General features: G+C 39.9%; 3 protein-coding genes across 3 annotated transcripts; all 3 read left to right on the forward strand.

Annotated features, from left to right (window-relative positions):
• Positions 1 to 1,293: 1,293 nt before the first annotated feature.
• LOC309698131 (kelch-like protein 10) lies at positions 1,294 to 6,984 on the forward strand (the record flags this gene model as incomplete). Its single annotated transcript, XM_082520447.1, has 5 exons — positions 1,294 to 1,472; positions 2,733 to 3,216; positions 3,629 to 4,243; positions 5,074 to 5,223; positions 6,622 to 6,984. Exons 1-5 carry the CDS (start codon positions 1,321 to 1,323, stop codon positions 6,982 to 6,984), a joined length of 1,764 nt encoding a protein of 587 aa, XP_082376573.1. The 5' UTR covers positions 1,294 to 1,320.
• A 4,643-nt stretch (positions 6,985 to 11,627) lies between these two features.
• LOC309698313 (kelch-like protein 10) lies at positions 11,628 to 17,370 on the forward strand (the record flags this gene model as incomplete). Its single annotated transcript, XM_082520642.1, has 5 exons — positions 11,628 to 11,779; positions 13,040 to 13,523; positions 13,936 to 14,550; positions 15,466 to 15,615; positions 17,008 to 17,370. The coding sequence occupies 5 exons, from the start codon at positions 11,628 to 11,630 to the stop codon at positions 17,368 to 17,370; spliced, it is 1,764 nt and encodes a 587-aa protein (XP_082376768.1).
• A 2,149-nt stretch (positions 17,371 to 19,519) lies between these two features.
• LOC309698453 (kelch-like protein 10) lies at positions 19,520 to 25,293 on the forward strand (the record flags this gene model as incomplete). Its single annotated transcript, XM_082520900.1, has 5 exons — positions 19,520 to 19,698; positions 20,959 to 21,442; positions 21,855 to 22,469; positions 23,385 to 23,534; positions 24,931 to 25,293. Exons 1-5 carry the CDS (start codon positions 19,547 to 19,549, stop codon positions 25,291 to 25,293), a joined length of 1,764 nt encoding a protein of 587 aa, XP_082377026.1. The 5' UTR covers positions 19,520 to 19,546.
• Between the last annotated feature and the right edge of the window lie 194 nt (positions 25,294 to 25,487).

The following is a 25,487-nucleotide window of genomic DNA, read 5'->3' on the forward strand; positions in this document are numbered from 1 at the left end:
TCGCGCACACTCATATTCAGACTCCTCAGAATGCAGAAGCCAGTGATCAAGCCACTGACCTGCTAATTTATTGACCACCAGATGTATCTTGTAAGCCACTGCCATCGTGCACACATGTGGCACAGTGGTGCAGTGATTAGCGAACAAAAACGCATATGAGGCTAAACTGGCAATTCTTAATTAGTCATAGGTGTGAGTGTGAATGTCCTTTCTGTCTCTCTGTGACAGACTGGCAACCTGTCTGGATGCATAGACGGGTGCCGCATTCTCAAGGCACGAGTCTCAATATTAGAAGCAGGTGTATGCCTTATACTGTCATCACTGCCACCCTGCTGCATCTGACTGAAGCATCCTGATGCCAGGCTGAGCATGCATGACGCATGATCCCACGTGATCCCTTGCATGACCATCTGACTGTTCTTGGTGGAAGTGACTTGACAGAGCTATCGAGATGAAGTTCTCTAACCTGTACGACAACCCGGCCTGTGGCAGTTTGAGTGTCGCCTCCACATTGCCAGAGAGCATATCCAGACACTTCCTTGGCCAGCATTTAGTGTTGATATCTCTCCCACTGAATATGCCTGGGTAATTTTGGGCTGGCATGTTCATTAGAGGCAACCAGAACCCATTGCAGCTGGATGCTGCATATATCTATGAATGGAAAGAAATTGCTCAACAACAGATCTGCAGTCTGTGCTCAGACAGGTGACTGCTTGCACCTGTTTGAGGTAATACTGTCAAGCACCGTCATTATATCAGTCTTGTACTATACATACAGTGTATATATGTGTTTTGTTTGTTTCTTTCTTTCTTACTACTATTGTACATCAGTAAAGTGCAGGAGCCCATTTTTCCAACTAGATAAAAGTCTAATACAACCCAAGAAAACAGCTTAGCCACACTTTGTATTATCTGTGTTCGGATATTACAAAGTCATTTTATTAAAAAAATGGCCTATTAAGGTTAAATGTGAGCTAAATATGATATTGTAGTCCATTCGTAAGAGTGTTTTGAAGTGCTTATTTTACTAGTTGACCTCTGTGAGGCAAACATACAAAATGCTGTATGCTATCTGTGAGGCTCATATGCATTTTTTTAAATCCAAATCAAATCAAAACAAAGCTTTTATGCAATGAAAGGTTCATTAAAACAATGTAAATATACATTTCAAAACAATTCTATGGGGCAACTGTTGCCAAGTCATGATGATGTCATAGGCTCCATTCCCCAAATTCCACAGTTAGATTTGATTTTGTGATCTGAACACTTCAAGACAAACTTCAGACAAAAAAACTAAGAAAAACAGTCACAAAACTCAAGATGAGTGAAGAAGGCCAGCCGCCATACAAGTCGAGCTCAGTGTATAATGAACTCCGTTCGGAGGGACAATTTTGTGATGCAATCATCAAAGTGGAGGATGTTGAATTTCCGGTCCACAGGGTCATCCTGTGTAACTGTACGCTGTACTTCAGGTGAGTTGCTTACCTGATAATGTGAAGGACAGTTGACTGGTTTATACCTGTGAAAAATGTAATTCATGTACTTAGTCTGTGAAACAGTGCCAACAAAAAGGAACGGGTTGAATCATAAAACTTTTGTGATAGAAAGACTTTGTCACGGTCAACTGACAGATACACCCAAAACATAATGCAAACATTTGCAGATTTCATCTTTACCTTCACAGAGATTCCACTTCAGTAAATGTGCCATTTAAAAAGCACTGTGAATCACTTGGTGATTATATGAACTAAATTCAGACTGTGTTGAACTGAAGTCTAATTTATGTGTTTTATTAAGTTACAACATTTTGATGCACTCTTATAAACCCAATAAAACACACCAGGCTTACTGATACTAAAAAGATTGAACTCTGTTATAAAGTCATACGCTGAGCAAAAGTTTATAGATGAGTTTTTGTTCATTTGTTTATTTGTTTGTTAAGCCATTTAATGCTGATCTATGAATCATTCAAGCATAAAAAGGACACCTACCATAACTCGAAGGATGAACCATTATTGTTTCTACACATAACACACAACTTAGTGAAGAACCAGCGTTAAAGACAAAACAAGGAGTAGCACACATAAAAAAGTAATGATCTACAGCAGATGAACAGTATCCGAAAGTCATGTCCTTAAGAAGTCCAGCAAATTCCTGACACAAAACCATTTAATCCATCTACTTATCATGAAACCTCATCAGAAATGGTTGTGGAAGGAAAACAGAGACTGTAATTAAGCAACATGCACTGGAACTTCCATAAGGAAAGGAAACAGACTGAGGTATGCCAAATTATGCAATAACTAGACTAAAGATCAGAGCAAACTGGCCTTATGGAGTTGATTTCAACATTTGTCATAGAGGTACAACAGTGAGTGTCTAGAGTTAACTTTAAAACACGGTGGAGGCTCTGTCGTGGTGTGGGACTGCATTGTGTTTGGCAAAAGCTTCATAAACATGGTGCCAATGTAATAAAGACATTGAAAACCCAACAATCAAGCGCACTAAACATGTACAAACTCTGTTTTGGAGTTATATACTCTATGGCAATATGGACTAGACATTACAAGACTATCACAGTAATCACATAGCAACACATGTAATTAGGAAATCATTTCCATTCCTGTCAACAGATTTTATATATTTATCTTGCTTGTGCATGACATAGTTTATTATCTTGTTGCCTCCACACCTTTTAATATTCTCTACTCTGTCTCCATCTCTACCCTCAGGGCTCTTTTCAGCCGCTGGAGCAACCCAGACAAACAGGTCTTCAACATACCTGGCGTGTCTCCTGAGATGATGGGACTCATCATTGACTTTGCATACACTGGCTCAGTTTCCATAACGGAGGAAAATGTAGTGGAACTTCTCATGGCAGCTGATCAATTCAATGCAATGGACATTGTGAAACTCTGCTCTGACTTCCTCGGGGAGCAACTGTGCCCAGAGAACTGCGTTGGCATTTGGCAGTTCACAAAAGTATGCTTATCACCCGAACTACGCGCCAAGGCCTACCACTACATCATCAATAACTTTAAGCAGGTTGTTCTTGAGGAGGAGTTCCTGCAGCTAACTGTGGAGGAACTTGCTGACATCCTTGATAGAGACGACCTCAATGTGCAGTTGGAGACCACTGTGTATGAAGTGCTTACAAAGTGGATTAGCCATGTACCTGCAGAACGGAAACAACACCTCACCGCTCTGTTGCCCAAGGTCTATAAACTTTCATTACTACATTTAGTTTGGACTTAAATCTTCAGCATTTAAGTCATAGATTGAGTCAATCCATCTGGGTATAAGGATGCTTTAATATCTCAAGATGTTGCTCTTTTCAGCTGTAGCCAAACCACATTTAAGAAATTCTCTTCAAGAGCATTAAAACCGTATCAGATCTCTACACACATGCTATAGAATAAATTATATTTATTAAGTATAGTTGCTAGGGCTATGACTAAAAACTGTCCCTGCTGACGAAAAGACTAATGGTGTCTGACTTTGGTCGCTCTCTTGCTAGCAATAAGAAAATTAAACAACATTAGGAGCATTATCCTAAAGAAGCTTGAGTTTACTAAAACTGATGTAGTTGAAATTCATAGTCATATTCTCTTCTGTCATCTCTCTGTAGGTCCGACTGGGATTGATGACGTCTGACTACCTAAAGGACAATGTGCTGTCTAGTGAGCTGGTGGGGGCCAATTCTGAGTGTGTGTCCATGATAAGTAATGTCATCTTAGACATACATGGTCTAGGAAGCAGACCCTTCATGTCTGGCTTGTGTCACCCTCTTGCTCGTCCCCGCCTGCCTCATTCCATCCTGCTGGCCATTGGGGGGTGGAGTGGTGGTGATCCAACTAACGGCATCGAGGCCTACGATTGCCGGGCTAACCGCTGGGTAAACGTAACGAACAACCTCGAGTGTCCTCGTGCTTATCATGGAGCCGCCTTCCTCAACGGGTACGTCTACTTCATTGGTGGCTTCGACAGGGTGGAGCAGTTCAGCAGCGTCCGTAGGTTTGACCTGACCACTCGCGCCTGTAATGAGGTGGGGCCCATGCACTTCCGCCGCTGCTATGTGAGTGTGACTGTGTTGAACGGGTTCATCTATGCCCTGGGAGGCTACGACGGGCATGTACGACTCAGCAGTGCAGAGCGCTATCAACCTGAAATCAACCAGTGGAGTCTTATTGCACCGATGCACGAACAGAGGAGCGACGCCAGCTGCACAACACTTAACAACCGGGTGGGTGAAGTAAAAGAGTAGCAGAGAAATAGAGTAGGGTCTCAGGCACACAGGCCTAGAGACCTGTCAGCAACCTTTGGTAACAACCAGTTACCAAGTCAGACAAGTCAGAGTACTCCATGCAAACCTCAACAGTCTGCTTACGACCAAAGGAAACACAGGGAGGCTTGTGGTGCAACACCTTCCTGGTTACAATTTCACAGTAGTGACAGCCATCAACCTCCAGCAAACACTTGCCAACCAGTCAGGGAATACACATTTTTACAGTGAAGCGAGGTGCAAGATAGGTCACAAACTGGTTTCTATGTTCATGTTTTCAAATTTAAAAGTATAGTTTAAAAAGTTGAAAAATATACTAATATATATCTATTTTGTTTCTAACTGATCACAAGTGCATCTTTGCATTTATGTACAGTACTTTAGTTGAGTTGACTTGTCAACTAAAATATAACAGATATTAAAAAAATAGTAAAACACATCAATATTTTATTATATTAAGATCCCAGATTACAATTATTTATCTGCATTCCTGAACAGAAAAATTAGCCTTATTGATTGAATGTTATGTTTGATTCATTTCTGGCTTTCTGACTGAAAGAAGTCCCACATACTCAGGTAAAATTTGGGTGCATAAACATGTTTTTATGACAGGTAATTGTAAAACACACACATTTGTTATTACACATTTGTATTTTTCAGTTGGACACTTGGGTACTGAGTATCGGTCTTACTTCACAAATGATGTGGAAACATTTCACTTACAGGTAACATTGTTTCCAACTGAAATCTAAGAAATGTAAAGATATTTAATGTCCCTTTTTTGTTTTCAGATTTACATTTGTGGTGGATTCAATGGCAACGAGTGTCTACAGACAGCTGAATATTACAACCCAGAGAGCAACCAGTGGACGATGATCAGTCCCATGAACAGCCGCCGCAGCGGGATAGGTGTCATTGCATATGCGGATCATGTCTTTGCAGTAAGACCACAAAGTAGTGCTGACACTCACGTAACATACAAATCAAATCTGTAATGTGCTTCGATCAGCAAGGCTTAACACAGATTTGGCTGACACAGAATTTTGTTAACTTTGTTTTGTATTTATCAATGATCAGATTCCTATCCTGACCACAGGTTCAGAGAAGGCATTCTTACTCATTCTATGTATTAATTTAACCGATTAATGTTTCTGCCTCATTTTTTTTTTCATGTGCCTCATTACCAAAATGTTGTGTCTTTAATGATTTCACTGATGATTTCACATTTCACTCAGTACAACAGAAATACTTATTCAAAACCAACATTGTCATCCTCATCGTTCCATAGAGGACATATGTTAGAGACAATTTCAAACTCATCCTGCAACACCTTTAGAAAAATGAGGGAATAAGCCAAGTGATTAGAACTCATCCTCTGGGGACGGTAGGCATTTTAGCTGTAAATTTTATCTTGCTATTTGCCTTAAAACCACTTATTTAGTTGTTTTGCAGCTGCACCCTTTGGTAAAAAGCAAAGATTTTAGTCTCACCTTCTGAGACACCCTTCTTTATTTAGCTAGCTACCGTTTAGTATTTATTTTCTATTCAGACTAAGTCTCTATTCAAATAAAGGAAAAGTTATTATCAGCAGAATGCAGTGACCTTACCCTGGTGCTGACCTCAGGGTCTTTGATCAGGCTTTTAGGCCCCAAGGCCTGTCAGGGCTACTTTAATCTGTTATAGGAAGAAAGGACTGGAACTCAATGTTCCTTTTTGGACTAAAGGCAAAAGAGCTGTGAAGACATTTATACTGAAAACACAAATACTTTTTGTCGAGGGCTATTCATCTTTGTTGATAATAGCGTGGTGTGATAGACAACAGTGCTTTAATAGCTGTAGTTGAGGCTTGAGTGAAAAAAGGTCTCATACAGACTTCCTCAACAGCTGGCTTCTACTTTATTTTACTTTCTCCTTTTAATTCAGAAGTCATTTTCACACACCACTGCACCCTGATCTTTTCTAGACATTCCCAACAAATGTGGGCCTGTGAGGATGCAAATACTGGGACATTAATGGGCCTTTTTTAAACAATTTTTATGTGTAAACTCCATATAACAGCATGAGAATATGTCAGGTAGCTGTTCGCTTTATCCAGGTAAAACCCTAAACCAATCAGAGTATTTCCAGTAGTCAGATCACACCTAAGGTAAACAATCTCCTTGTATCTGCTACATATTAAGGGAAACTTTGGACAGTATTGCAACTTAATTCTTCAGTCATTTTCTGGAGTATCTGTGCAAAAACAGCTAAAGACATATAGCAGGTACATTTTCTTACAGGGGTACGGTGAAGCTGGTTACACTTACATTCAATCATTTGACCCACGTATTTACTTTTAGGTTGGTGGCTTCGATGGAAACAACCGTCTGCGCACCGCTGAGGCTTACAACCCACATTCCAATACGTGGAACCTCATGTCCTCTATGCTGACCCCCCGCAGCAACTTTGGCATTGAGGTAATTGACGATCGCCTCTTTGTCGTCGGGGGTTTCAACGGCTTCACCACCACTTCGAACGTTGAGTACTACGACACTTTAACCAATGAGTGGTATGAGGCGTGCGACATGGAGATTTTCCGCAGCGCCTTGAGCTGCTGTGTGGTGTCCGGACTTTGCAACATGACTGAGTACACCTTTCCTCGTGACTTCCTGCCACTTACCAATGTGCCAGAAGAAGCAATGGAGTCAGCAGAGTCCACGTAACATCTTTAAAGTGCTGTACTGCCATGTGTTAACATCTGAGACTCCAACATGAAGGACTGAAATAAATCTTTAGAGCATTAAACTGCTGGTGAACTGGACATTTTTTGTAGGTATCTCAAAAACCTTCAGTAGGAGAGCCTGCACTGTAGATACTGGGTTTTATTAAGAGAATGCAATTGCAACAATAACAAATTGAAAAGATTTTTTCTTTCCCTGTAATGTATGGCTGCTGAGTAGCCATACCAGACATGCACACAGGGTGACTAGATCACAATAAGCCGCATGTCAGACTTTTCAACTCTTGCTAGGTAAACACAATAAGAATAAAGGGAAGTTTTCACTCCCCCTTGTTATTTCAGATGCGCTTCTGTCTGGTAACAGTCTATAGGTTTGAGTAAGGATGTATCCATAGGTCTTTTTGGAGCACTAGCTGACAATTTATGAATCTTTAGCCAAATATCACACAAATATACTGTGTCGCTTCACACCATTTTTTCTCTTATGTGAAACTGAAAAATAACTCTATTTCTCAGTATATCTGTCATCTGCTTTGTGGTATTTTCCACTATATTGCACAGAATGATATATTTGTTCATGATAAAAGCACCAACTTTATATGTACTGAGGAAAATCCAGTGTTTAGAAAGGTGGATGTCCTGCAGAGCCTGTAAAATGTGGGACATTGGTTCAAGATGTGGGAGAGGGGGGAAAGCATAAAAATGCTGTGCAGTCCCCCTTATAGAGGGACATCTGATCCCCCAACCTGCACAACATGAAGGTTGAAGCAACACCAGTAACACAACACCTTATGGAGGTAAACGTGTAGACAGTGATGTGCAAAGCTGTTCATAGGAACATCCTCCATCCATGGTGGTATCATCTTTATTCTGATGCTGAATTGATTGATTTATGAATTTACTGTAAACATTTCTTACATTTTTCTTATTGCAAGCAGACAAACCTGTCCCAGGATTGTTCCTGTTGCTCCATTTTATAAACACTCTAAATCAAACTCATTCCATTATAATTTTAATTTTAGGATGATGTTTTCATTAAATGCTCTACATCTGCATCAAACCAGGCTTGTCATATACAACCTGCTTTTAGTCGTATATATTATATCTTTGAGCAATTGCTCAGCAACAGAGTTGGACGTGCGTGCAGTTTGTGCTCAGACAGGTGACTGCTTGCACCTGTCTGTGGTAACACTGTCAAGCACCGTCATTATAACAGTCTTGCACTATACATGCAGTGCGTATATCATATTGTGGCTCTATAAAAATCTATTTAGATCATAAACCTGTGTTTTGTTTGTTTGTTTGTTTGTTTGTTTCTTACTACTATTGTACATCAGTAAAGTGCAGGAGCCCATTTTTCCAACTAGATAAAAGTCTAATACAACCCAAGAAAACAGCTTAACCATGAATCACACTTTGTAATATCTGTGTTTGGCACTGTCATGTATTTTTAGACTCATATGTTTAATAACAAATATTTTGGCTTGTGTAGTAAGGAAAGTACAGGGGGTATAATGAAGTGTCCACAAAGAATTTTTTCCAATGACCTAGCATGCATAAAAACAGGACCATCACTAATACACAATACTTTGACTCTGTTCATGTTACAGCATTGTGTATTAAAATGTGGGTAAAAACTGATGGTTACAAATGTTTATTTGTGTGTTTGTAGTTTCCTGGGGAGATAAACTGGATTGCATTTTTGTTGGGAACTGTTATTTCAACATAACGGAGTCTAGTACAGCACGTCCCCAACAACTGGAACCTCAGTAATAACAGAGCCAACACACGAAACCATAAAATGCAGAAAAATCTGAAAAAACGTCCTATTAACGTTGAATATGAGCTAAATATGATATTGTAGTCCATTCGTAAGAGTGTTTTGAAGTGCTTATTTTACTAGTTGACCTCTGTGAGGCAAACATACAAAATGCTGTATGCTATCTGTGAGGCTCATATGCAATTTTTTAAATCCAAATCAAATCAAAACAAAGCTTTTATGCAATGAAAGGTTCATTAAAACAATGTAAATATACATTTCAAAACAATTCTATGGGGCAACTGTTGCCAAGTCATGATGATGTCATAGGCTCCATTCCCCAAATTCCACAGTTAGATTTGATTTTGTGATCTGAACACTTCAAGACAAACTTCAGACAAAAAAACTAAGAAAAACAGTCACAAAACTCAAGATGAGTGAAGAAGGCCAGCCGCCATACAAGTCGAGCTCAGTGTATAATGAACTCCGTTCGGAGGGACAATTTTGTGATGCAATCATCAAAGTGGAGGATGTTGAATTTCCGGTCCACAGGGTCATCCTGTGTAACTGTACGCCGTACTTCAGGTGAGTTGCTTACCTGATAATGTGAAGGACAGTTGACTGGTTTATACCTGTGAAAAATGTAATTCATGTACTTAGTCTGTGAAACAGTGCCAACAAAAAGGAACGGGTTGAATCATAAAACTTTTGTGATAGAAAGACTTTGTCACGGTCAACTGACAGATACACCCAAAACATAATGCAAACATTTGCAGATTTCATCTTTACCTTCACAGAGATTCCACTTCAGTAAATGTGCCATTTAAAAAGCACTGTGAATCACTTGGTGATTGTGTGAAGTCTAATTGAAGTGTTTTATTAAGTTATATTAATATCTTCCCCACTGTTTGATACAGTAAGACACACCAGACTTCCTGATACTAAAAATGTTGAATTTTGTTATACAGTTATACGCTGAGCAAAAGTTTTGGAGTTGCCTCTCATTTTTTTATATTTTGCTTTGAAACAAATGATTTTTTAAAAGTCCACTTGAGCAATAGTTCTCAACGTGTTTTTTTTGAAGGCTTGTAAAGGTTTCGTTTGGACATTTTTCACCCTTTTTAGTCCAGTGCTTGTACCCGAGGAATGGTTTTGTTTTTGTTCATTTGTTTATTTGTTTGTTAAGCCATTTAAGGCTGATCTGTTTTCTGTCATACAGTGAAAGCTTGACGGAGCTACAATGGCCTAATTTTCTGCTTAACTTTGTAAATTATAACAAGTTCCGCTTTAGTGCTATACCAGTCAGAAAAACAAACAAAAACAAAACAAGGCTTGTGTTGCAAATGCAATAAATTGTCAGTCTTTCTTTTAAATGCGTTTCTTAGTACATCATTTTAATATTGTAGAGAACCCAAACATATTCTGCGAGCAGTCTTTGGTTCAAGTTGAATGATTTTAGTCAGTGGCGGGGTTGGGGTTTCTTTGCCAAGCCCAAATAAACTCACTTGTACAGCTCAGAATAGGTTCAAGTTAATGCATTCCCATTCGCGCACACTCATATTCAGACTCCTCAGAATGCAGAAGCCAGTGATCAAGCCACTGACCTGCTAATTTATTGACCACCAGATGTATCTTGTAAGCCACTGCCATCGTGCACACATGTGGCACAGTGGTGCAGTGATTAGCGAACAAAAACGCATATGAGGCTAAACTGGCAATTCTTAATTAGTCATAGGTGTGAGTGTGAATGTCCTTTCTGTCTCTCTGTGACAGACTGGCAACCTGTCTGGATGCATAGACGGGTGCCGCATTCTCAAGGCACGAGTCTCAATATTAGAAGCAGGTGTATGCCTTATACTGTCATCACTGCCACCCTGCTGCATCTGACTGAAGCATCCTGATGCCAGGCTGAGCATGCATGACGCATGATCCCGCGTGATCCCTTGCATGACCATCTGACTGTTCTTGGTGGAAGTGACTTGACAGAGCTATCGAGATGAAGTTCTCTAACCTGTACGACAACCCGGCCTGTGGCAGTTTGAGTGTCGCCTCCACATTGCCAGAGATCACTAGCATATCCAGACACTTCCTTGGCCAGCATTTAGTGTTGATATCTCTCCCACTGAATATGCCTGGGTAATTTTGGGCTGGCATGTTCATTAGAGGCAACCAGAACCCATTGCAGCTGGATGCTGCATATATCTATGAATGGAAAGAAATTGCTCAACAACAGATCTGCAGTCTGTGCTCAGACAGGTGACTGCTTGCACCTGTTTGAGGTAATACTGTCAAGCACCGTCATTATATCAGTCTTGTACTATACATACAGTGTATATATGTGTTTTGTTTGTTTGTTTCTTACTACTATTGTACATCAGTAAAGTGCAGGAGCCCATTTTTCCAACTAGATAAAAGTCTAATACAACCCAAGAAAACAGCTTAGCCACACTTTGTATTATCTGTGTTCGGATATTACAAAGTCATTTTATTAAAAAAATGGCCTATTAAGGTTAAATGTGAGCTAAATATGATATTGTAGTCCATTCGTAAGAGTGTTTTGAAGTGCTTATTTTACTAGTTGACCTCTGTGAGGCAAACATACAAAATGCTGTATGCTATCTGTGAGGCTCATATGCAATTTCTTAAATCCAAATCAAATCAAAACAAAGCTTTTATGCAATGAAAGGTTCATTAAAACAATGTAAACATGCATTTCAAAACAATTCTATGGGGCAACTGTTGCCAAGTCATGATGATGTCATAGGCTCCATTCCCCAAATTCCACAGTTAGGTTTGATTTTGTGATCTGAACACTTCAAGACAAACTTCAGACAAAAAAACTAAGAAAAACAGTCACAAAAGTCAAGATGAGTGAAGAAGGCCAGCCGCCATACAAGTCGAGCTCAGTGTATAATGAACTCCGTTCGGAGGGACAATTTTGTGATGCAATCATCAAAGTGGAGGATGTTGAATTTCCGGTCCACAGGGTCATCCTGTGTAACTGTACGCCGTACTTCAGGTGAGTTGCTTACCTGATAATGTGAAGGACAGTTGACTGGTTTATACCTGTGAAAAATGTAATTCATGTACTTAGTCTGTGAAACAGTGCCAACAAAAGGGAACAGGTTGAATCATAAAACTTTTGTGATAGAAAGACTTTGTCACGGTCAACTGACAGATACACCCAAAACATAATGCAAACATTTGCAGATTTCATCTTTACCTTCACAGAGATTCCACTTCAGTAAATGTGCCATTTAAAAAGCACTGTGAATCACTTGGTGATTATATGAACTAAATTCAGACTGTGTTGAACTGAAGTCTAATTTATGTGTTTTATTAAGTTACAACATTTTGATGCACTCTTATCAACCCAATAAAACACACCAGGCTTACTGATACTAAAAAGATTGAACTCTGTTATAAAGTCATACGCTGAGCAAAAGTTTATAGATGAGTTTTTGTTCATTTGTTTATTTGTTTGTTAAGCCATTTAATGCTGATCTATGAATCATTCAAGCATAAAAAGGACACCTACCATAACTCGAAGGATGAACCATTATTGTTTCTACACATAACACACAACTTAGTGAAGAACCAGCGTTAAAGACAAAACAAGGAGTAGCACACATAAAAAAGTAATGATCTACAGCAGATGAACAGTATCCGAAAGTCATGTCCTTAAGAAGTCCAGCAAATTCCTGACACAAAACCATTTAATCCATCTACTTATCATGAAACCTCATCAGAAATGGTTGTGGAAGGAAAACAGCGACTGTAATTAAGCAACATGCACTGGAACTTCCATAAGGAAAGGAAACAGACTGAGGTATGCCAAATTATGCAATTACTAGACTAAAGATCAGAGCAAACTGGCCTTATGGAGTTGATTTCAACATTTGTCATAGAGGTACAACAGTGAGTGTCTAGAGTTAACTTTAAAACACGGTGGAGGCTCTGTCGTGGTGTGGGACTGCATTGTGTTTGGCAAAAGCTTCATAAACATGGTGCCAATGTAATAAAGACATTGAAAACCCAACAATCAAGCGCACTAAACATGTACAAACTCTGTTTTGGAGTTATATACTCTATGGCAATATGGACTAGACATTACAAGACTATCACAGTAATCACATAGCAACACATGTAATTAGGAAATCATTTCCATTCCTGTCAACAGATTTTATATATTTATCTTGCTTGTGCATGACATAGTTTATTATCTTGTTGCCTCCACACCTTTTAATATTCTCTACTCTGTCTCCATCTCTACCCTCAGGGCTCTTTTCAGCCGCTGGAGCAACCCAGACAAACAGGTCTTCAACATACCTGGCGTGTCTCCTGAGATGATGGCACTCATCATTGACTTTGCATACACTGGCTCAGTTTCCATAACGGAGGAAAATGTAGTGGAACTTCTCATGGCAGCTGATCAATTCAATGCAATGGACATTGTGAAACTCTGCTCTGACTTCCTCGGGGAGCAACTGTGCCCAGAGAACTGCGTTGGCATTTGGCAGTTCACAAAAGTATGCTTATCACCCGAACTACGCGCCAAGGCCTACCACTACATCATCAGTAACTTTAAGCAGGTTGTTCTTGAGGAGGAGTTCCTGCAGCTAACTGTGGAGGAACTTGCTGACATCCTTGATAGAGACGACCTCAATGTGCAGTTGGAGACCACTGTGTATGAAGTGCTTACAAAGTGGATTAGCCATGTACCTGCAGAACGGAAACAACACCTCACCGCTCTGTTGCCCAAGGTCTATAAACTTTCATTACTACATTTAGTTTGGACTTAAATCTTCAGCATTTAAGTCATAGATTGAGTCGATCCATCTGGGTATAAGGATGCTTTAATATCTCAAGATGTTGCTCTTTTCAGCTGTAGCCAAACCACATTTAAGAAATTCTCTTCAAGAGCATTAAAACCGTATCAGATCTCTACACACATGCTATAGAATAAATTATATTTATTAAGTATAGTTGCTAGGGCTATGACTAAAAACTGTCCCTGCTGACGAAAAGACTAATGGTGTCTGACTTTGGTCGCTCTCTTGCTAGCAATAAGAAAATTAAACAACATTAGGAGCATTATCCTAAAGAAGCTTGAGTTTACTAAAACTGATGTAGTTGAAATTCATAGTCATATTCTCTTCTGTCATCTCTCTGTAGGTCCGACTGGGATTGATGACGTCTGACTACCTAAAGGACAATTTGCTGTCTAGTGAGCTGGTGGGGGCCAATTCTGAGTGCGTGTCCATGATAAGTAATGTCATCTTAGACATACATGGTCTAGGAAGCAGACCCTTCATGTCTGGCTTGTGTCACCCTCTTGCTCGTCCCCGCCTGCCTCATTCCATCCTGCTGGCCATTGGGGGGTGGAGTGGTGGTGATCCAACTAACGGCATCGAGGCCTACGATTGCCGGGCTAACCACTGGGTAAACGTAACGAACAACCTCGAGTGTCCTCGTGCTTATCATGGAGCCGCCTTCCTCAACGGGTACGTCTACTTCATTGGTGGCTTCGACAGGGTGGAGTATTTCAGCAGCGTCCGTAGGTTTGACCTGACCACTCGCGCCTGTAATGAGGTGGGGCCCATGCACTTCCGCCGCTGCTATGTGAGTGTGACTGTGTTGAACGGGTTCATCTATGCCCTGGGAGGCTACGACGGGCATGTACGACTCAGCAGTGCAGAGCGCTATCAACCTGAAATCAACCAGTGGAGTCTTATTGCACCGATGCACGAACAGAGGAGTGACGCCAGCTGCACAACACTTAACAACCGGGTGGGTGAAGTAAAAGAGTAGCAGAGAAATAGAGTAGGGTCTCAGGCACACAGGCCTAGAGACCTGTCAGCAACCTTTGGTAACAACCAGTAGCTAGGGAAAAATGTGTACTCCTCAGCTGGTTAGGCAGTGATTGTATGAAAGACTCTACAGATTTCTACAGCAAATAGTTTGTGAGTATTTGCAGACAAGTCAGAGTACTCCATGCAAACCTCAACAGTCTGCTTACGACCAAAGGAAACACAGGGAGGCTTGTGGTGCAACACCTTCCTGGTTACAATTTCACAGTAGTGACAGCCATCAACCTCCAGCAACCACTTGCCAACCAGTCAGGGAATACACATTTTTACAGTGAAGCGAGTTGCAAGATAGGTCACAAACTGGTTTCTATGTTCATGTTTTCAAATTTAAAAGTATAGTTTAAAAAGTTGAAAAATATACTAATATATATCTATTTTGTTTCTAACTGATCACAAGTGCATCTTTGCATTTATGTACAGTACTTTAGTTGAGTTGACTTGTCAACTAAAATATAACAGATATTAAAAAAATAGTAAAACACATCAATATTTTATTATATTAAGATCCCAGATTACAATTATTTATCTGCATTCCTGAACAGAAAAATTAGCCTTATTGATTGAATGTTATGTTTGATTCATTTCTGGCTTTCTGACTGAAAGAAGTCCCACATACTCAGGTAAAATTTGGGTGCATAAACATGTTTTTATGACAGGTAATTGTAAAACACACACATTTGTTATTACACATTTGTATTTTTCAGTTGGACACTTGGGTACTGAGTATCGGTCTTACTTCACAAATGATGTGGAAACATTTCACTTACAGGTAACATTGTTTCCAACTGAAATCTAAGAAATGTAAAGATATTTAATGTCCCTTTTTTGTTTTCAGATTTACATTTGTGGTGGATTCAATGGCAACGAGTGTCTGCAGACAGCTGAATATTACAACCCAGAGAGCAACCAGTGGACGATGATCAGTCCCATGAACAGCCGCCGCAGCGGGATAGGTGTCATTGCATATGCGGATCATGTCTTTGCAGTAAGACCACAAAGTAGTGCTGACACTCACGTAACATACAAATCAAATCTGTAATGTGCTTCGATCAGCAAGGCTTAACACAGATTTGGCTGACACAGAATTTTGTTAACTTTGTTTTGTATTTATCAATGATCAGATTCCTATCCTGACCACAGGTTCAGAGAAGGCATTCTTACTCATTCTATGTATTAATTTAACCGATTAATGTTTCTGCCTCATTTTTTTTTTCATGTGCCTCATTCCCAGAATGTTGTGTCTTTAATGATTTCACTGATGATTTCACATTTCACTCAGTACAACAGAAATACTTATTCAAAACCAACATTGTCATCCTCATCGTTCCATAGAGGACATATGTTAGAGACAATTTCAAACTCATCCTGCAACACCTTTAGAAAAATGAGGGAATAAGCCAAGTGATTAGAACTCATCCTCTGGGGACGGTAGGCATTTTAGCTATAAATTTTATCTTGCTATTTGCCTTAAAACCACTTATTTAGTTGTTTTGCAGCTGCACCCTTTGGTAAAAAGCAAAGATTTTAGTCTCACCTTCTGAGACACCCTTCTTTATTTAGCTAGCTACCGTTTAGTATTTATTTTCTATTCAGACTAAGTCTCTATTCAAATAAAGGAAAAGTTATTATCAGCAGAATGCAGTGACCTTACCCTGGTGCTGACCTCAGGGTCTTTGATCAGGCTTTTAGGCCCCAAGGCCTGTCAGGGCTACTTTAATCTGTTATAGGAAGAAAGGACTGGAACTCAATGTTCCTTTTTGGACTAAAGGCAAAAGAGCTGTGAAGACATTTATACTGAAAACACAAATACTTTTTGTCGAGGGCTATTCATCTTTGTTGATAATAGCGTGGTGTGATAGACAACAGTGCTTTAATAGCTGTAGTTGAGGCTTGAGTGAAAAAAGGTCTCACAGACTTCCACAACAGCTGGCTTCTACTTTATTTTACTTTCTCCTCTTAACCCAGAAGTCATTTTCACACACCACTGCACCCTGATCTTTTCTAGACATTCCCAACAAATGTGGGCCTGTGAGGATGCAAATACTGGGACGTTAATGGGCCTTTTTTAAACAATTTTTATGTGTAAACTCCATATAACAGCATGAGAATATGTCAGGTGTTCGCTTTATCCAGGTAAAACCCTAAACCAATCAGAGTATTTCCAGTAGTCAGATCACACCTAAGGTAAACAATCTCCTTGTATCTGCTACATATTAAGGGAAACTTTGGACAGTATTGCAACTTAATTCTTCAGTCATTTTCTGGAGTATCTGTGCAAAAACAGCTAAAGACATATAGCAGGTACATTTTCTTACAGGGATACGGTGAAGCTGGTTACACTTACATTCAATCATTTGACCCACGTATTTACTTTTAGGTTGGTGGCTTCGATGGAAACAACCGTCTGCGCACCGCTGAGGCTTACAACCCACATTCCAATACGTGGAACCTCGTGTCCTCTATGCTGACCTCCCGCAGCAACTTTGGCATTGAGGTAATTGACGATCGCCTCTTTGTCGTCGGGGGTTTCAACGGCTTCACCACCACTTCGAACGTTGAGTACTACGACACTTTAACCAATGAGTGGTATGAGGCGTGCGACATGGAGATTTTCCGCAGCGCCTTGAGCTGCTGTGTGGTGTCCGGACTTTGCAACATGACTGAGTACACCTTTCCTCGTGACTTCCTGCCACTTGCCAATGTGCCAGAAGAAGCAATGGAGTCAGCAGAGTCCACATAACATCTTTAAAGTGCTGTACTGCCATGTGTTAACATCTGAGTCTCCAACATGAAGGACTGAAATAAATCTTTAGAGCATTAAACTGCTGGTGAACTGGACATTTTTTGTAGGTATCTCAAAAACTTCCAGTAGGAGAGCCTGCACTGTAGATACTGGGTTTTATTAAGAGAATGCAATTGCAACAATAACAAATTGAAAAGATTTTTTCATTCCCTGTAATGTATGGCTGCTGAGTAGCCATACCAGACATGCACACAGGGTGACTAGATCACAATAAGCCGCATGTCAGACTTTTCAACTCTTGCTAGGTAAACACAATAAGAATAAAGGGAAGTTTTCACTCCCCCTTGTTATTTCAGCTGCGCTTCTGTCTGGTAACAGTCTATAGGTTTGAGTAAGGATGTATCCATAGGTCTTTTTGGAGCACTAGCTGACAATTTATGAATCTTTAGCCAAATATCACACAAATATACTGTGTCGCTTCACACCATTTTTTCTCTTATGTGAAACTGAAAAATAACTCTATTTCTCAGTATATCTGTCATCTGCTTTGTGGTATTTTCCACTATATTGCACAGAATGATATATTTGTTCATGATAAAAGCACCAACTTTATATGTACTGAGGAAAATCCAGTGTTTAGAAAGGTGGATGTCCTGCAGAGCCTGTAAAATGTGGGACATTGGTTCAAGATGTGGGAGAGGGGGGAAAGCATAAAAATGCTGTGCAGTCCCCCTTATAGAGGGACATCTGATCCCCCAACCTGCACAACATGAAGGTTGAAGCAACACCAGTAACACAACACCTTATGGAGGTAAACGTGTAGACAGTGATGTGCAAAGCTGTTCATAGGAACATCCTCCATCCATGGTGGTATCATCTTTATTCTGATGCTGAATTGATTGATTTATGAATTTACTGTAAACATTTCTTACATTTTTCTTATTGCAAGCAGACAAACCTGTCCCAGGATCTAAATCAAACTCATTCCATTATAATTTTAATTTTAGGATGATGTTTTCATTAAATGCTCTACATCTGCATCAAACCAGGCTTGTCATATACAACCTGCTTTTAGTCGTATATATTATATCTTTGAGCAATTGCTCAGCAACAGAGTTGGACGTGCGTGCAGTTTGTGCTCAGACAGGTGACTGCTTGCACCTGTCTGTGGTAACACTGTCAAGCACCGTCATTATAACAGTCTTGCACTATACATGCAGTGCGTATATCATATTGTGGCTCTATAAAAATCTATTTAGATCATAAACCTGTGTTTTGTTTGTTTGTTTGTTTGTTTCTTACTACTATTGTACATCAGTAAAGTGCAGGAGCCCATTTTTCCAACTAGATAAAAGTCTAATACAACCCAAGAAAACAGCTTAACCATGAATCACACTTTGTAATATCTGTGTTTGGCACTGTCATGTATTTTTAGACTCATATGTTTAATAACAAATATTTTGGCTTGTGTAGTAAGGAAAGTACAGGGGGTATAATGAAGTGTCCACAAAGAATTTTTTCCAATGACCTAGCATGCATAAAAACAGGACCATCACTAATACACAATACTTTGACTCTGTTCATGTTACAGCATTGTGTATTAAAATGTGGGTAAAAACTGATGGTTACAAATGTTTATTTGTGTGTTTGTAGTTTCCTGGGGAGATAAACTGGATTGCATTTTTGTTGGGAACTGTTATTTCAACATGACGGAGTCTAGTACAGCACGTCCCCAACAACTGGAACCTCAGTAATAACAGAGCCAACACACGAAACCATAAAATGCAGAAAAATCTGAAAAAACGTCCTATTAACGTTGAATATGAGCTAAATATGATATTGTAGTCCATTCGTAAGAGTGTTTTGAAGTGCTTATTTTACTAGTTGACCTCTGTGAGGCAAACATACAAAATGCTGTATGCTATCTGTGAGGCTCATATGCATTTTTTAAAATCCAAATCAAATCAAAACAAAGCTTTTATGCAATGAAAGGTTCATTAAAACAATGTAAATATACATTTCAAAACAATTCTATGGGGCAACTGTTGCCAAGTCATGATGATGTCATAGGCTCCATTCCCCAAATTCCACAGTTAGATTTGATTTTGTGATCTGAACACTTCAAGACAAACTTCAGACAAAAAAACTAAGAAAAACAGTCACAAAACTCAAGATGAGTGAAGAAGGCCAGCCGCCATACAAGTCGAGCTCAGTGTATAATGAACTCCGTTCGGAGGGACAATTTTGTGATGCAATCATCAAAGTGGAGGATGTTGAATTTCCGGTCCACAGGGTCATCCTGTGTAACTGTACGCCGTACTTCAGGTGAGTTGCTTACCTGATAATGTGAAGGACAGTTGACTGGTTTATACCTGTGAAAAATGTAATTCATGTACTTAGTCTGTGAAACAGTGCCAACAAAAAGGAACGGGTTGAATCATAAAACTTTTGTGATAGAAAGACTTTGTCACGGTCAACTGACAGATACACCCAAAACATAATGCAAACATTTGCAGATTTCATCTTTACCTTCACAGAGATTCCACTTCAGTAAATGTGCCATTTAAAAAGCACTGTGAATCACTTGGTTATTATATGAACTAAATTCAGACTGTGTTGAACTGAAGTCTAATTTATGTGTTTTATTAAGTTACAACATTTTGATGCACTCTTATCAACCCAATAAAACACACCAGGCTTACTGATACTAAAAAGATTGAACTCTGTTATAAAGTCATACGCTGAGCAAAAGTTTATAGATGAGTTTTTGTTCATTTGTTTATTTGTTTGTTAAGCCATTTAATGCTGATCTATGAATCATTCAAGCATAAAAAGGACACCTACCATAACTCGAAGGATGAACCATTATTGTTTCTACACATAACACACAACTTAGTGAAGAACCAGCGTTAAAGACAAAACAAGGAGTAGCACACATAAAAAAGTAATGATCTACAGCAGATGAACAGTATCTGAAAGTCATGTCCTTAAGAAGTCCCGCAAATTCCTGACACAAAACCATTTAATCCATCTACTTATCATGAAACCTCATCAGAAATGGTTGTGGAAGGAAAACAGAGACTGTAATTAAGCAACATGCACTGGAACTTCCATAAGGAAAGGAAACAGACTGAGGTATGCCAAATTATGCAATAACTAGACTAAAGATCAGAGCAAACTGGCCTTATGGAGTTGATTTCAACATTTGTCATAGAGGTACAACAGTGAGTGTCTAGAGTTAACTTTAAAACACGGTGGAGGCTCTGTCGTGGTGTGGGACTGCATTGTGTTTGGCAAAAACTTCATAAACATGGTGCCAATGTAATAAAGACATTGAAAACCCAACAATCAAGCGCACTAAACATGTACAAACTCTGTTTTGGAGTTATATACTCTATGGCAATATGGACTAGACATTACAAGACTATCACAGTAATCACATAGCAACACATGTAATTAGGAAATCATTTCCATTCCTGTCAACAGATTTTATATATTTATCTTGCTTGTGCATGACATAGTTTATTATCTTGTTGCCTCCACACCTTTTAATATTCTCTACTCTGTCTCCATCTCTACCCTCAGGGCTCTTTTCAGCCGCTGGAGCAACCCAGACAAACAGGTCTTCAACATACCTGGCGTGTCTCCTGAGATGATGGCACTCATCATTGACTTTGCATACACCGGCTCAGTTTCCATAACGGAGGAAAATGTAGTGGAACTTCTCATGGCAGCTGATCAATTCAATGCAATGGACATTGTGAAACTCTGCTCTGACTTCCTCGGGGAGCAACTGTGCCCAGAGAACTGCGTTGGCATTTGGCAGTTCACAAAAGTATGCTTATCACCCGAACTACGCGCCAAGGCCTACCACTACATCATCAATAACTTTAAGCAGGTTGTTCTTGAGGAGGAGTTCCTGCAGCTAACTGTGGAGGAACTTGCTGACATCCTTGATAGAGACGACCTCAATGTGCAGTTGGAGACCACTGTGTATGAAGTGCTTACAAAGTGGATTAGCCATGTACCTGCAGAACGGAAACAACACCTCACCGCTCTGTTGCCCAAGGTCTATAAACTTTCATTACTACATTTAGTTTGGACTTAAATCTTCAGCATTTAAGTCATAGATTGAGTCGATCCATCTGGGTATAAGGATGCTTTAATATCTCAAGATGTTGCTCTTTTCAGCTGTAGCCAAACCACATTTAAGAAATTCTCTTCAAGAGCATTAAAACCGTATCAGATCTCTACACACATGCTATAGAATAAATTATATTTATTAAGTATAGTTGCTAGGGCTATGACTAAAAACTGTCCCTGCTGACGAAAAGACTAATGGTGTCTGACTTTGGTCGCTCTCTTGCTAGCAATAAGAAAATTAAACAACATTAGGAGCATTATCCTAAAGAAGCTTGAGTTTACTAAAACTGATGTAGTTGAAATTCATAGTCATATTCTCTTCTGTCATCTCTCTATAGGTCCGACTGGGATTGATGACGTCTGACTACCTAAAGGACAATTTGCTGTCTAGTGAGCTGGTGGGGGCCAATTCTGAGTGCGTGTCCATGATAAGTAATGTCATCTTAGACATACATGGTCTAGGAAGCAGACCCTTCATGTCTGGCTTGTGTCACCCTCTTGCTCGTCCCCGCCTGCCTCATTCCATCCTGCTGGCCATTGGGGGGTGGAGTGGTGGTGATCCAACTAACGGCATCGAGGCCTACGATTGCCGGGCTAACCGCTGGGTAAACGTAACGAACAACCTCGAGTGTCCTCGTGCTTATCATGGAGCCGCCTTCCTCAACGGGTACGTCTACTTCATTGGTGGCTTCGACAGGGTGGAGCATTTCAGCAGCGTCCGTAGGTTTGACCTGACCACTCGCGCCTGTAATGAGGTGGGGCCCATGCACTTCCGCCGCTGCTATGTGAGTGTGACTGTGTTGAACGGGTTCATCTATGCCCTGGGAGGCTACGACGGGCATGTACGACTCAGCAGTGCAGAGCGCTATCAACCTGAAATCAACCAGTGGAGTCTTATTGCACCGATGCACGAACAGAGGAGCGACGCCAGCTGCACAACACTTAACAACCGGGTGGGTGAAGTAAAAGAGTAGCAGAGAAATAGAGTAGGGTCTCAGGCACACAGGCCTAGAGACCTGTCAGCAACCTTTGGTAACAACCAGTAGCTAGGGAAAAATGTGTACTCCTCAGCTGGTTAGGCAGTGATTGTATGAAAGACTCTACAGATTTCTACAGCAAATAGTTTGTGAGTATTTGCAGACAAGTCAGAGTACTCCATGCAAACCTCAACAGTCTGCTTACGACCAAAGGAAACACAGGGAGGCTTGTGGTGCAACACCTTCCTGGTTACAATTTCACAGTAGTGACAGCCATCAACCTCCAGCAAACACTTGCCAACCAGTCAGGGAATACACATTTTTACAGTGAAGCGAGGTGCAAGATAGGTCACAAACTGGTTTCTATGTTCATGTTTTCAAATTCAAAAGTATAGTTTAAAAAGTTGAAAAATATACTAATATATATCTATTTTGTTTCTAACTGATCACAAGTGCATCTTTGCATTTATGTACAGTACTTTAGTTGAGTTGACTTGTCAACTAAAATATAACAGATATTAAAAAAATAGTAAAACACATCATTATTTTATTATATTATGATCCCAGATTACAATTATTTATCTGCATTCCTGAACAGAAAAATTAGCCTTATTGATTGAATGTTATGTTTGATTCATTTCTGGGTTTCTGACTGAAAGAAGTCCCACATACTCAGGTAAAATTTGGGTGCATAAACATGTTTTTATGACAGGTAATTGTAAAACACACACATTTGTTATTACACATTTGTATTTTTCAGTTGGACACTTGGGTACTGAGTATCGGTCTTACTTCACAAATGATGTGGAAACATTTCACTTACAGGTAACATTGTTTCCAACTGAAATCTAAGAAATGTAAAGATATTTAATGTCCCTTTTTTGTTTTCAGATTTACATTTGTGGTGGATTCAATGGCAACGAGTGTCTGCAGACAGCTGAATATTACAACCCAGAGAGCAACCAGTGGACGATGATCAGTCCCATGAACAGCCGCCGCAGCGGGATAGGTGTCATTGCATATGCGGATCATGTCTTTGCAGTAAGACCACAAAGTAGTGCTGACACTCACGTAACATACAAATCAAATCTGTAATGTGCTTCGATCAGCAAGGCTTAACACAGATTTGGCTGACACAGAATTTTGTTAACTTTGTTTTGTATTTATCAATGATCAGATTCCTATCCTGACCACAGGTTCAGAGAAGGCATTCTTACTCATTCTATGTATTAATTTAACCGATTAATGTTTCTGCCTCATTTTTTTTCATGTGCCTCATTACCAAAATGTTGTGTCTTTAATGATTTCACTGATGATTTCACATTTCACTCAGTACAACAGAAATACTTATTCAAAACCAACATTGTCATCCTCATCGTTCCATAGAGGACATATGTTAGAGACAATTTCAAACTCATCCTGCAACACCTTTAGAAAAATGAGGGAATAAGCCAAGTGATTAGAACTCATCCTCTGGGGACGGTAGGCATTTTAGCTGTAAATTTTATCTTGCTATTTGCCTTAAAACCACTTATTTAGTTGTTTTGCAGCTGCACCCTTTGGTAAAAAGCAAAGATTTTAGTCTCACCTTCTGAGACACCCTTCTTTATTTAGCTAGCTACCGTTTAGTATTTATTTTCTATTCAGACTAAGTCTCTATTCAAATAAAGGAAAAGTTATTATCAGCAGAATGCAGTGACCTTACCCTGGTGCTGACCTCAGGGTCTTTGATCAGGCTTTTAGGCCCCAAGGCCTGTCAGGGCTACTTTAATCTGTTATAGGAAGAAAGGACTGGAACTCAATGTTCCTTTTTGGACTAAAGGCAAAAGAGCTGTGAAGACATTTATACTGAAAACACAAATACTTTTTGTCGAGGGCTATTCATCTTTGTTGATAATAGCGTGGTGTGATAGACAACAGTGCTTTAATAGCTGTAGTTGAGGCTTGAGTGAAAAAAGGTCTCATACAGACTTCCTCAACAGCTGGCTTCTACTTTATTTTACTTTCTCCTTTTAATTCAGAAGTCATTTTCACACACCACTGCACCCTGATCTTTTCTAGACATTCCCAACAAATGTGGGCCTGTGAGGATGCAAATACTGGGACATTAATGGGCCTTTTTTAAACAATTTTTATGTGTAAACTCCATATAACAGCATGAGAATATGTCAGGTAGCTGTTCGCTTTATCCAGGTAAAACTCTAAACCAATCAGAGTATTTCAAGTAGTCAGATCACACCTAAGGTAAACAATCTCCTTGTATCTGCTACATATTAAGGGAAACTTTGGACAGTATTGCAACTTAATTCTTCAGTCATTTTCTGGAGTATCTGTGCAAAAACAGCTAAAGACATATAGCAGGTACATTTTCTTACAGGGGTACGGTGAAGCTGGTTACACTTACATTCAATCATTTGACCCACGTATTTACTTTTAGGTTGGTGGCTTCGATGGAAACAACCGTCTGCGCACCGCTGAGGCTTACAACCCACATTCCAATACGTGGAACCTCGTGTCCTCTATGCTGACCCCCCGCAGCAACTTTGGCATTGAGGTAATTGACGATCGCCTCTTTGTCGTCGGGGGTTTCAACGGCTTCACCACCACTTCGAACGTTGAGTACTACGACACTTTAACCAATGAGTGGTATGAGGCGTGCGACATGGAGATTTTCCGCAGCGCCTTGAGCTGCTGTGTGGTGTCCGGACTTTGCAACATGACTGAGTACACCTTTCCTCGTGACTTCCTGCCACTTACCAATGTGCCAGAAGAAGCAATGGAGTCAGCAGAGTCCACGTAACATCTTTAAAGTGCTGTACTGCCATGTGTTAACATCTGAGACTCCAACATGAAGGACTGAAATAAATCTTTAGAGCATTAAACCGCTGGTGAACTGGACATTTTTTGTAGGTATCTCAAAAACCTTCAGTAGGAGAGCCTGCACTGTAGATACTGGGTTTTATTAAGAGAATGCAATTGCAACAATAACAAATT

This window comes from Aulonocara stuartgranti (assembly GCF_965226115.1).
Source record: "Aulonocara stuartgranti genome assembly, chromosome: 22".
Lineage (NCBI taxonomy): Eukaryota > Metazoa > Chordata > Actinopteri > Cichliformes > Cichlidae > Aulonocara > Aulonocara stuartgranti.